The following is an 11,805-nucleotide window of genomic DNA, read 5'->3' as shown; positions in this document are numbered from 1 at the left end:
CTGTACTCTTAAATGGTACCTTGCACCTCTGTATGATGAAAAGAACCTAGGACTGACAACATAGCTAGCATCTACGAGGAAGAATCTTCCTAGCATTTGGAAACTAAGGAATAAAAAATGAACTGGTTGGTTTTCTATTAGGGGAACCCTGAGACCATCCTCTCTTTGTAAGGCATCAGCCAGGGGGCATCATGTGTCGTGCCCTCCCATATAGCTAGAACATAGGTGAACCTTAGATCAAAGTCTACAACAACTAACACATTTTGTGTTGTGTTGTGCTTCCTTTCAAGAAAAGTGGCTTTGCAGGATCTGAAAACCCTAGTTAAGACGTGTTCCAACAATTGCACCTATGCAGTCCTATAAGTCCAGTGAACATATCAATGTATTTATACACTTTAATTGTCAGTTCAAAATTGAAGTACATCATCTGGCATAGTCTAACCTTGAAATATGACTTCCATCTACGATTATTTTGAATTTTGGTGGAACAGAGGATGGTGGAGGTATTATCATCTCATCTCTAAGTTCACCAACAACATACAACACCTCTCCAAAATACCTACTAATGGTTTCAATTGACCTTCTAAAGGTCAAGTTGATACATCTGAACCGTTTGTTGTGACCTACAACATGGAGAAACATTGTCACCTGCTCCTCAATGCTATTATGGATACTATCCCACAACAAACTACTACTAAGAAAAAGTAACAAAGCTAGAAGAAGGGATCATAGCAACAAATCTACTCCAACAGATGTCTACACAAACATATTATAGCAAAAAAATCACCAAAGAATCCAAAATGGATCCTCCAGGGAAATAAAAAAGGTAATACATAGCATGAGAGAAATGATTAGGGTTCAAATAGAAGAGGAATGCCATGACACAAGAACACCACAGTCATGTCCCTCAAGCAAGCACCCCCGGATCTCGCTCACCACGAAGGAGGAGAGAACGAGAGGTGGTGAGAGCGAGAGGAGGCGGCGTGAATGAGGCGAGCAAGAGGTAACCCTAGCTCGCTAGGGAGGGGATAGTGCGGGGACAAGGTGGTTTGTAGGTTGCATTGCTTGAGCCATCTCCCACTCGTACGGGCACATAGAATGGGTCTGGCTTAGATAGTACGCTCGATTTGGGAGTACTAGCGAGGCCAGGCTATGAGCACCCTTTTGACCTAACTGAGCCTGGCTTAGGTGGTTGTCCAGCCAACCAAACAGTGTGCGGGTGCATTACACAAGCCTATCCAGGGGTCCAGCCACCCAATCATTCACACCCTAAGCGTAGAGGCATCAACAAAAATAGCTCTGTACTGGGTTGATAGCTCCTCACGCTCTTTATTGTGCCATTTTGACTCTGTTGTGCTATCTCCAGTGGCTCAGTTATCTCTCTAGCTTGCTCAGGTCTTATCTCCCATGACACTATTCACACTTTCTTTTATTCCTTTTGTTGTTGTACTGGGTCACTGGATGCGTTATCTTTACTACAACTTTGGTCTTGACTCTCGGATATCGTTGTTCATTTGTGTGGTCATGTATGGTAAATGTGATGGTCGCGTATTTATGAAGCGGGGCATATTCCTACATGGTGCGTGTAGGTTCTTAGGCTCGGGTGCCGCCAGGATATGCCTGAAAAATTCAAACATGTCGTGAGGTAGGGGCTCATGTAGCCTGCACCAGCACCCGGTAGAGGGTACCTAAATCATCCCTATTTTGACTTGTAAGGATGGTACATATACACTGCGACAGGAATAGATCCAATAGGGTCCCCGAGTGAGCCTGGGTGCTCCCAATATTTTTGAAAATTAGTGGATCTCAGCCTAGCGTAAAGAGGCCTAGCCCATGTGCACAACTAGCCACCTCCCAAGCCCGCAACGGTGCATGCCCTAGCTGTGCAACATGCCTTCTCTGCCTCTACTCATGATCGCCCTCGGCCCTTGCCCTAATAGCGCACCATACACCCAACACAGCCGCACCACGCCACTGCCGCACCAGCCCCTTACCGGCTTATCCTCGCACCAGCCACCCAACGCCCACCCGCCCAGCACCCTTGCATAGTGCCATGCGCCCTAGCTTGCCCAGTCGGCAGCCGCCTCTGCCCTTGCTCACCCTAGTCTTCACTCGGTACTCACCGTGCGCCCTTGTTCACCCCGTTGCCTAGCGATCGTAGAGTCATCGTCGCCCTGAGTGCCCTTGCCTTGCTCGCTGCGCCCAGCCACTAAGTATTGGACTATTAGCCTATGACAGATGGTACGAAGCCACACTACCATTGAATCCATAGGGTAATAAGGTATTACCTTCTTTTAATCTTTCCTACTCTCTTTTGTTCATGTTGATTAATTGATTTAGTTGTAGATTGGTTGATTGGAATATTGGAGTAATAAAAATTCAAATTATTTACAGTAATCGGTTGTAGTTGTAGATTTGCAATATGAAGAGAAAAGTGGTCCAATGGGATATTTTGTAATTCTTTGGGAAACTAAAAGCACAAATAAATTCCTTTGTTGAAGAACCGACACTAGGCACAATGCTTCAAATTTGTGAAGGGCTAGGAGGGGATTCACAAAAGGCAAGAGCAATAGAAGACAATGAGAATGGCAGTGGGTATCTATTGACCTCTTCACTTCCATCTGACAACGTGTCACCCCAATAATCTCATCTAGAACTACAAGAACAACATATACCTACATCCACAATCAACGGAGGAGCTTCTAATTCAATTCATAGCAGTGAGGCTGAGAGGATTTATGATGTTGAGTGTCTTCCATGTGATTCGAGGAAGAGGATTCCCATCTCAAGCTATGATGTTAATGATCGAGATGTTGTTCGTAGGGGATATATTGCAAAAGGGCATTGTCAACCTCATGCACATGCTTTTCCCACAAAGCTAATGTCAGGTAAACCTTGTTGCTTCAACGTTAAATGGTTTTTCAAGTACCATTGGATTGAATATAGAGTAGAACAAGATGTTGCCTTTTACTTTGTGTGTTACTTGTTCAAGGATGAAAGGAAAAAAGGAGGTGATAGTTTTGTTATAGGAGGATTTAGGAATTGGCATAGACATATGATGCACTTGACAAACATGAGCATAATATAAAATGTGCTCATTATATAGCTCGAGAGAAAATCACCTTATTTCTGAAACCTAAGGCATCTTAATGCTATTGTGAAGCATTCAAAAGAGAAGAAACATTTGTATAAGACTAGGTTGACTTATTCAATCTAACTCTTAAGGTTTATTTTGCGCTAAGGATTGGCATGTCGTGGATATGATGAAAGTGAAGAATCTAATAACAAAGAAAATTTTCTTGAACTGTTGGCATGGCTTGCTGGAAATAATTAGGAAGTTGCAAATGTTGTCTTAAATAATGCCCTAGGAAACTACCAAGTTGAGAAATGGTATAAGCGATCAACTATTGAAGGAGTGTTTTATGATATTTATAGAGCTAGACATATTCTTAAGGGTTAGTGCTGACGATGTAATCAAGCGCTACTAAAATATGGGCCATCGTCGTGCGAAATTGAACATGTGATTTTCTTTCGATTTGCAATTTATATTCATGTAAGACCAACTGCTACTATTATTTGAACAATTTTATATTGCATTTTGCTTAATTTCAACATTAATTTAATTGGAATTGGGAGGTATAAGACATATGTTGTTTGTTGTAATAGAATGGGCGCACCCATTCAAAATTTTCTTGATCCCAGCTAGCGAGGCAACAACAGAAAGTTAAAATCGAACTGTGGAGCTGGCGTATCACCAATCAGCTGTATGGTCCTACAAGCCATGTGAAATGGTCATCATTATAAATATCTTTACGTTATCAACAAAAGTCGTTGTAGTATAGTGGTGAGTATTCCCGCCTGTCACGCGGGTGACCCGGGTTCGATCCCCGGCAACGGCGTTACAAATTTTTTTGGCCAATCAACTTATCTGTCTGCTCGACTAGTTCAAACATACACTGAGATTAGAGGTGCAGATTTAGTACTTCTCTTCATCCTTTTTTGTACGGATGATTTTCAGAGAGTATATTTAGCCCAACTTGCACCGACGGGATTGAGGCATGCATAATGTCAGGTTCCAACAGTGCCTATTGCTGTGTATTTGTACCATGAGAAGTCGCATGCCAGTCAAGGAACGACTTCCAAGCTCCAAGTCTGCGTCTGGATTACGTGTAGGACTAGTAGGTCTATCGATGCCAGCCGCTTAAATAAAGCCGCAGCATCTGGCCTTCCCTTCCAGGTCTCGGTGCCATGCCAGGCCATCCCCGCTTCATCAGCAGACCTCCGCCAGCGACCGCTCCAGACGACCGGTGCTCTTGGGCCTTGGCTGCTCCGAGGCAAATGGGAGAAAGTAAACGTACCGTTCAAGAGCAGAACTGCCTGTATGAAACATGACGGGTATATGTCAACAGGTTGCGAATAGATGCACAACAGCAGTGTCCACATCTGACAAAAGTTGCAGTGCCTAATTGATAAGCTTCATGTCATGGCCACAAAGGCATTTTGAGAGCTGAAATCATCAAGAATTTGATTTCTAGTATCACTGAAATTAAATCAATAGTTCCATAGACAACAATTAGTTTCCAAGTCCGTGGTCTATGCTACAACAACACCAGCTGATTACAACTGATCATCGTACACCTGTCGAACACAACAGCAAGGCAAATGATAGGAATACCAGCAAAACATACACAACACAAACAAAGGTGAAGATCTAAGAAGCTTTGAACGGGAACCAAGGTTTCAAGCGGATCCAAACTCAGCCATCCACTTTTCATGCTTTTCTATGTCGGCGGGTGAGACACTCTTCTGGACCTTGACAAGAGCTTCCACAAAGTCACACATGGCCACTGGGTCTTTCGCTATATCATCCTTTGACATGTTCTTGATCTCATCACGGGTCTTGCCTGCTATCTTTCGCCTCATACCATTCATTGAAGCGTCACGGCAAACATTTGTAAGGTCATCTCCACTATAACCTTCTGTCCTCCGAGCAACTTCATCTATGTCAACATCCGCAGCTATCTGTAGATATGAAAGGAGGAAAAGTAATAAGCAACTGAAGACGATACAGTAATTCATCAACATATAAGATGAAATTAAAGTAGTGAGCAATGTGATTCGAAAAAAAATTAGCAGTGCAATGCTGGTATAAGTAGACATCTTCAAGTGCATTTACATATCATTAGGAAAATCAGAAGAGAAAAATGGCCAGGCCAACATATATACTGGGTAGGCATATAGCTTACAATTTGATGTGATCCTTATAAATTAAATGTCAGGCAAGAATGAGCATGTGCAGTTAAAACAATTTTGGCATGTGCAGGCACGGCATATCTGATTAAAGCAGTCTGTTTGCAAAGATCCAAATGAAACAAAGGAAAGGGAAGAACAGGCATCACACAAAGATGACCCAGAAATCTATCTATACCCCATACCTGAACTGTTCTAAGATTAATATTGATAAGGGCCTTTCTACTTTCAAAATCTGGAAGTGGAATATAAATGCGCTTCTCCAACCTCCGCCTGAGTCAATTAAAATTCCAAAGAGTCAAAAAACCATATATGGCTGAAGAAAAGTAGTGAAAATAAATAATGGCAATAGTAGTAAGATACATATAGCACATTGACTGACAAGGAAATAGTCAGGTGAAATTAAATGACAAAAGGCTATTGTTTTCAATGTGGAAAATAAATGTGTACAGCATACGCGAATAAGCAGGTAAAATGGCACACTAATCTAGGTATAGTCGTGGATTCATGGAATCAGTAAAAAAAAAAGTGTGTCTGCATAAAGCAGGGAACTACCAGACATGGTTGTCGCCCAGAAAAGGTATAGTAGTGCACCAATGGGTGTAAATGCCTTGTGAATGACATCAATTCTCACCTAATTTCAACATATCAACGCCTCTAATCCTTAAAAAAGTGTACAGGATTGCATACTGTTTTGGCTATACGGCTTAAACAAGAGACAGATTTGTCACTTCTAGTAAATTACATCTTCGACATACCATAGGTTTAGAACTATGAGAGGTTCTTATCTTACCCCATAAACGGTGATGTGACAAATACGGCATGAATCAGACAAAAAGATTCTGGCATAAGTTTGAGGAATCAAATACTACTCCTGATGGCTCTGATAGCATCTAACTCTACTAGCATTACCACTCAAGCAATGAAGCTCTACTGCTAAAATATGATTTGTTTATGTGAATCATCTTGTGCATCTTCCAGGTGTCAATCCCTATCCCTGATATTGTCAATAGCACCTAAAATAATGTGAATATGGGCGGAAAGAGTTTGCCAACCTCAGTGCTTCATCAATATCCCATGGAAAGTTGGTAGCTGCCAGAACCATAACAATTTTCGGTTGACCATCTTCAGTGGTAGAGCTATTGTTTACACCATCTATTTGCACAAGAAGTTCAGATTTCACCCTCCTTGACGACTCATGCTCACCTGAAGCTCTTGATATTTGGAAAGAAAATGGACAAATACATTAATCAACAGCTCTAGGCATAAATGCTTTCTTTAAAACAATGCCTGCCAGAACAACACATTCAAGTTTATGGTGCAAAGTGTTCAGAAAGCTATCATTGACTTGAAGGCATCAACAACAAAGAGCAAAATTTATGTTCACATACCCACGAGATGTACATAAGGAGTCAATTTCATCAATGAAAATTGTACTTGGAGCATAGGCCCTTGCAAGCTCAAATAAACAACGGACCATGCGCTCACTCTCGCCACGCCATTTAGAAGCCAATGTTGCAGAAGAAACATTAAAGAATGTTGTACCACATTCTGTAGCTACTGCCTTTGCCAAAAGGGTCTTTCCAGTACCTGGTGGACCAAACATAAGAACTCCTTTCCAAGGTCGACGAATACCCTGATAAAAATAGAGTGGGCATAATTAGCCTCTACGTATAGACTGGATAAAATGGTTACAAGAGAGAAGACTATGTAGATCATGCCACTAAAAGTTAAAACTGCTGGTAGGGTTTGGGCTCATGATCATTTAAAAACAAAATGATCTAAACTGGTATCACAAGTAAGAAAACTAACACATGTGCATGTCTAGAAAAATCCATGCTACCAAATAAAGGCAGCATCATTTTCATGCCATATCATATCCAAGGCCATAAGCCCATAAACATAAAATTTCAAATTGCTGGTAGGGTTTGGGTTCACAATCATTCCAAACAACATTTCCTAAATTGGTACTCCCTCTAGTCAGAAATACTTGACACTTTGGACATGACACAGTTTCCAGCATGTACATTTGACCACTATTTTCTACTAAAATACATTGGTAAAGTCCAATAAATTTATGAGATTATGAAAGTATTTTTCAAGCCAAATATACACATATGATTTTCATGTATCCAAACTAAATATTTTAAAACTTATTGGTAGTCAGAGTTTCAAAGTTTGACTAGATCTTGTCCAAAAAGGTCAAGTATATGTGACCGGAGGGAATATCACAATAAAAAACTAGTAAATGTTCATATCTGGATTATTACCATGTCAAAATATAAAGGCAGCATAATGGTCATGCCAGATCATGCCCATGACCGTACATCCATAAAATTGGTTAGCTTAAAAAATGAATAGACATTTCAGATACTTTGGAGTGGTAAGTTTGAATCACTAAGGGACAACATAACAGAATACAAATCATTACCTGAAAATATTCAGGCATCCAAAGAGGCAGCACAACTGCTTCCTCGAGGAGCCTTTTGGCCTCACTAAGGCCTGCAACATCATCCCATCTTACGCCTGGAGTAGAATCTAGAACATCCCTTTCAAGCATGGCAGCTAAGTCCATATCTGGACCTTCGTACTGACCCTTCTTCAACTTACCTTCTTCAGCATCACTACTCTGCAGAAAAGAATCGGAAAAACAAGATTTTCAAAAACTAGGTCGTTTAGAAGATAATTAGCAGTTACCTATTTCAGAAGAAGAATGACAAGTTATAGACATTACATTGTACATAATGTATGCATGCATATTCAAGTATCCTGATTTGGAATACAATGATAGACACTACAGTTTAAAAATAGATTTATGATGGTCCTTTTGCCTTCTCAATATCATTCTCATCGAGTATGCTGTCATACTTTATTCCTATGAGATATGCATAAAATACAGGCACAGAGGTGGAGGGTGGTAATTGATAGTATTTCAACATAGATTTCTATTAGAACTTCTGCCTTCTCAACATCATTCTCATTGAGTATGCTATCATAGTTTATGCCTATGAGCATAGTTGTCATGGCGTCGGGATATCGTCGCCATAACACCGATATATCGGCGTGGCGGAGAACGGCATCTCGCCACGGGAACACCACGGCTTTGTGCGTTGTGGTGAGCGCAACAGAGGAAGAGGGAGAGGGGTACCTGTCCATCAAGATCTCCGTCTGACGTCTGCCTCAGCCTCTCGCCTGGATCTCCTGAGCCGGCCGCCACTCGTGCTCGATGCAAATCCGGTGGGAGCAAGCGGCATGGGGAGGGCGGAGGGAGCTGACGGCAGGGGGAGCGGCGACGCGGGGTGGGCGGAGTGAAGCAAGCGGGTGCGGAGGGAGCGGCAGAGGGTGGAGTGAAGGCTAGGGTAAAGGGTAAGTAGAAGGGTGGCTAAGTTGGCTTACATGGGCCGAATTAGTGGGCTGGGCTGGCTGGCAACCCCTTTTATTTGTGTATTCCCCTTTTCTTTCTTTTCTCTTTCTTTTTTTATATATGCTTTGAGAGATCATGTGTATTCGCCAACGCCGATGTGTTTATGGCGTCACCACACCGCGATAGGTGTTGTAAAGTTGTGAAGGTGGTGGGTTGTCGCGCATCGCCACACTGTCGTAACAACTATGCCTATGAGATACTCATTGTTATGTGCGGTATTTTAGTTTGTTTTCTTAAGTTGTGATTTGATCACATCATTATCGTATCAACTAGATTTGATTGTTAGAGTGCCTGGCATTGTATAAACCTAAAGCCCTATGTCCCTATTTGATTAGACCATGATCTTATCTATTAGATTTGCATACTCTAGATGTTGTAAAGGCACTGTTTCATCGTAGGAAGATAGATAGCTTCCAAAAGAAAGACAAAGCACTAGAACATTTGTAGAAGTTGCATTGTTTGCCTATGCCAATGCACAAAACGGAAGTCAAGAACAGAAACACAGCATATTTGCTGAAATAAAGGGTTGATGACAGAAATTACCACTGAGTCAGCCTTGCTTGAACTTGATTTTCCTTTTCTCCCACCAGTGCTAGAGGCAGTTGATGATCTTACAACAGAGCTTCCTTTACTCCCATTAGATTTTGCACCTCGGCTAGGTGTTCCAGTCTTTGACGACCCACGTGCCCAAGCTCCGTCTTGGGAGGATTTTCTTGTACTGGGTTGACCTCTTGTTGACCTTCGGTTTGGTGTATCTCTTGGTGGAGGAGCCCACACGTCAGGATCATCAAAGGGTGCTGGTGCCGAGGTTGGATACTCGTCCAACGGTTGGAAAACAAATGATTTATTGGAGCGAATAGGAGGTGATGAGGATCGCCTCGCTCCAGGAGCTTCTTTAAGGGACTTTAATTGGGCATCCAGCTGTTTCACAATTTCTACTTCTTCACAGATAGCTTTCTTACAGTTCATCCATTTCGTGCGAATCAGAGCATCGTCCAAAGTAGTTAGATGCCTGCACAATTAAGTTTTATCCATCATGACATGAAGCAGAACTCAGAAAACACATTTTTTAGGCCATTAAGTATCTTTCTTAGTTATTATATTCAACAATTTAGCATGAGATGTGCAGTTGATCACGAAATGAAAAGGAATGTGAACCTTTTTTCCTTTAGCACAGTACTTCATAAAAATATTATCTGCCAAATGCTGAGTTCTTATGTGATCGCAATGTTCCAGTGGAAACACGCCACTAACTATATTGAAATTTTTTAAGAATAATGAAACATCAACAGTCATTGTGTGCAACAATGCAAAGCTGATCATTGTTCCCACGCTAAGCTGCCTACTCTCTGACCCGATACGACTTAAAATCCTTTGCAATTTGACTCCTTGTATACTGCCTGAGTCACAAACCCCAAGTGCTGCAATCAACATGTCTAAATCTGGACAAACCGAAGTCACCTATGAATAAAAATTACGCTAAACTCGCATCAGAAACGGCCGATTTCGCCTAATTAGAGCCACATGACGGCAAGTGGGTGCGAACCAATGCTGATTCTCCCAACTCCAAGATAGGGATGGACCTAACAACATAATCAGAGGTTCAGCGCAATGCTCCCCGCGAAGCAGAACTACCACTACGAATCTACTGAAGCGCAGCAGCCAAAATGGCTCCTCTCCTCGAAAATATGCAGCCGCACAGCGAAACACGCAGATCCGCACTGGCTGGGCGTCGCGTTTCACACCAATTCGATCGCCATAGGCGCCTAATCGCGATCGAATCGAGGGGGCGGGAGGAGAACTGGGACGCCGGGGTTAGGGGACTAGGGGGGGCTCACTTGTTGATCTGGGCGATGGCGCCGTCGAAGAAGATGATGGAGGTGTCGTAGAGGCCCTCGAGCGCGTAGTCGCGCGCGAGCTTGAGGTGGTCCTGCAGCCCCGCGAGGGGGTTCGCCATTTCCGCTGTCCCAGCCGCCGACGAGATCCCGGGATAGGGTTTCCGACGAACCGCGCGGGGTGGGAGGAGACGAGCAGCTCGATGGAGATGGAGAAGAAGACGGGAGGCCGAGCGCTGTCGTGCACGTGCAGTGTGGCTTCTTCGTTTGGTTTCGAAAATTTTGGGACGAAAGGTCGCGTGGTGCCGCTGGGCTGCCAGTTGGATGGAGGCTTTGGCTGCGACGGGGACGTTGACACTCGAGCAGCCGCGGTCACTGTCTCGGGCCCCACTGTCATTGACAAGGCCCAACGACCGTAGTCCGTTCCCTTCATAAGTTCTGACGTCCAACCTTCATGGCAGGATGCAAATGGCAACCATATCCGTAGTTCTTCACGGCGTTTGGATGGCGCCCGTAGCCATTGCCCCATTACCGAACCATAGAAAAAAAAAATGATCTGAACAGTTTATTGGCATCATAACTCAATGATCGGAGAATGCAGATCAGTTTTTTTGCAACATTATATTCTCTGCGACATCACTCCATCTTAACCTAAAAATAAGTATGTCATAGAGGAAAATCCATTAACTCTTTAAACCTCTCTTAAGGAGTGTTATGAGTAATAAAATATATCATCTTACCCAAAGCTTAACGTGAATGGTCTCTACTTCACTTTCAGTACCTTAAGTCCATAGCAGATTACAACTCTCAAGTTCATACAATCTGCTAAAATTTAAAAATTTATGATCACACAATATTGGATGATGACATGATCAAGAAGACTTTATGCATTTTTCATCCTTCGTTACGAGTATAGCAACAACAGTATCATCAGCAGAAATACACCAAATATTTTGAGTCAATTTACACATTGCTTTAGGCAGAAAAATATGATAAACTTCTTATGAAGAATCATCTGAACCGTCCAATGAGCGCTGCTCCCCTTCTTAAAGTACATGCTAACACTCATAATACTAATAAATTTCATGGCCGTAGACAGAACAACATGAAACCTAAAGGAAAAGTGAAAGGTTTCCAATAAACAGAAAAGGCATGGCATTGACAAAGGCAAAGGTCAATTCAAAAATAATGCTAAAGACGACTCTCAAGATTGTCAGCGCTGTGGATGTATGAATCACCACACAAACAGATGCTAGATTCCTAGGCATTTTGTGGATTTATATCTCAACTCTACTA

The 11,805-nt window shown here is 42.5% G+C and overlaps 1 protein-coding gene and 1 non-coding gene across 2 annotated transcripts; one reads left to right on the top strand and one right to left on the bottom strand.

Moving 5' to 3' along the window:
• The first annotated feature begins 3,827 nt into the window (after positions 1-3,827).
• TRNAD-GUC (transfer RNA aspartic acid (anticodon GUC)) lies at positions 3,828-3,899 on the top strand. Its single transcript has one exon. It is a non-coding gene; the product is annotated as a tRNA-Asp (tRNA).
• A 599-nt stretch (positions 3,900-4,498) lies between these two features.
• LOC133908494 (katanin p60 ATPase-containing subunit A1-like) lies at positions 4,499-10,809 on the bottom strand. Its single transcript, XM_062350543.1, has 7 exons — positions 10,513-10,809; positions 9,218-9,686; positions 7,682-7,879; positions 6,642-6,886; positions 6,306-6,464; positions 5,436-5,523; positions 4,499-5,022 (listed from the first exon to the last, which is right to left on the bottom strand). Exons 1-7 carry the CDS (start codon positions 10,629-10,631, stop codon positions 4,741-4,743), a joined length of 1,560 nt encoding a protein of 519 aa, XP_062206527.1. The 5' UTR covers positions 10,632-10,809; the 3' UTR covers positions 4,499-4,740.
• Between the last annotated feature and the right edge of the window lie 996 nt (positions 10,810-11,805).

Source organism: Phragmites australis, chromosome 2, assembly GCF_958298935.1.
Source record: "Phragmites australis chromosome 2, lpPhrAust1.1, whole genome shotgun sequence".
NCBI lineage: Eukaryota > Viridiplantae > Streptophyta > Magnoliopsida > Poales > Poaceae > Phragmites > Phragmites australis.
Note: the sequence above shows the minus strand (reverse complement) of the source record. Positions and strands in the feature narration are given on the sequence as shown.

Bases quoted from the DNA above. Each gene is read 5' to 3' on its own strand.
- LOC133908494 (XM_062350543.1), bottom strand. From the start codon at position 10,631: ATGGCGAACCCCCTCGCGGGGCTGCAGGACCACCTCAAGCTCGCGCGC. The intron at 5,524-6,305 runs GTTGGCAAACTC...TAATTGACTCAG, and splicing joins GATATTGATGAAGCACTGAG to GCGGAGGTTGGAGAAGCGCA. The intron at 5,023-5,435 runs GTATGGGGTATA...TCATATCTACAG, and splicing joins TTAATCTTAGAACAGTTCAG to ATAGCTGCGGATGTTGACAT.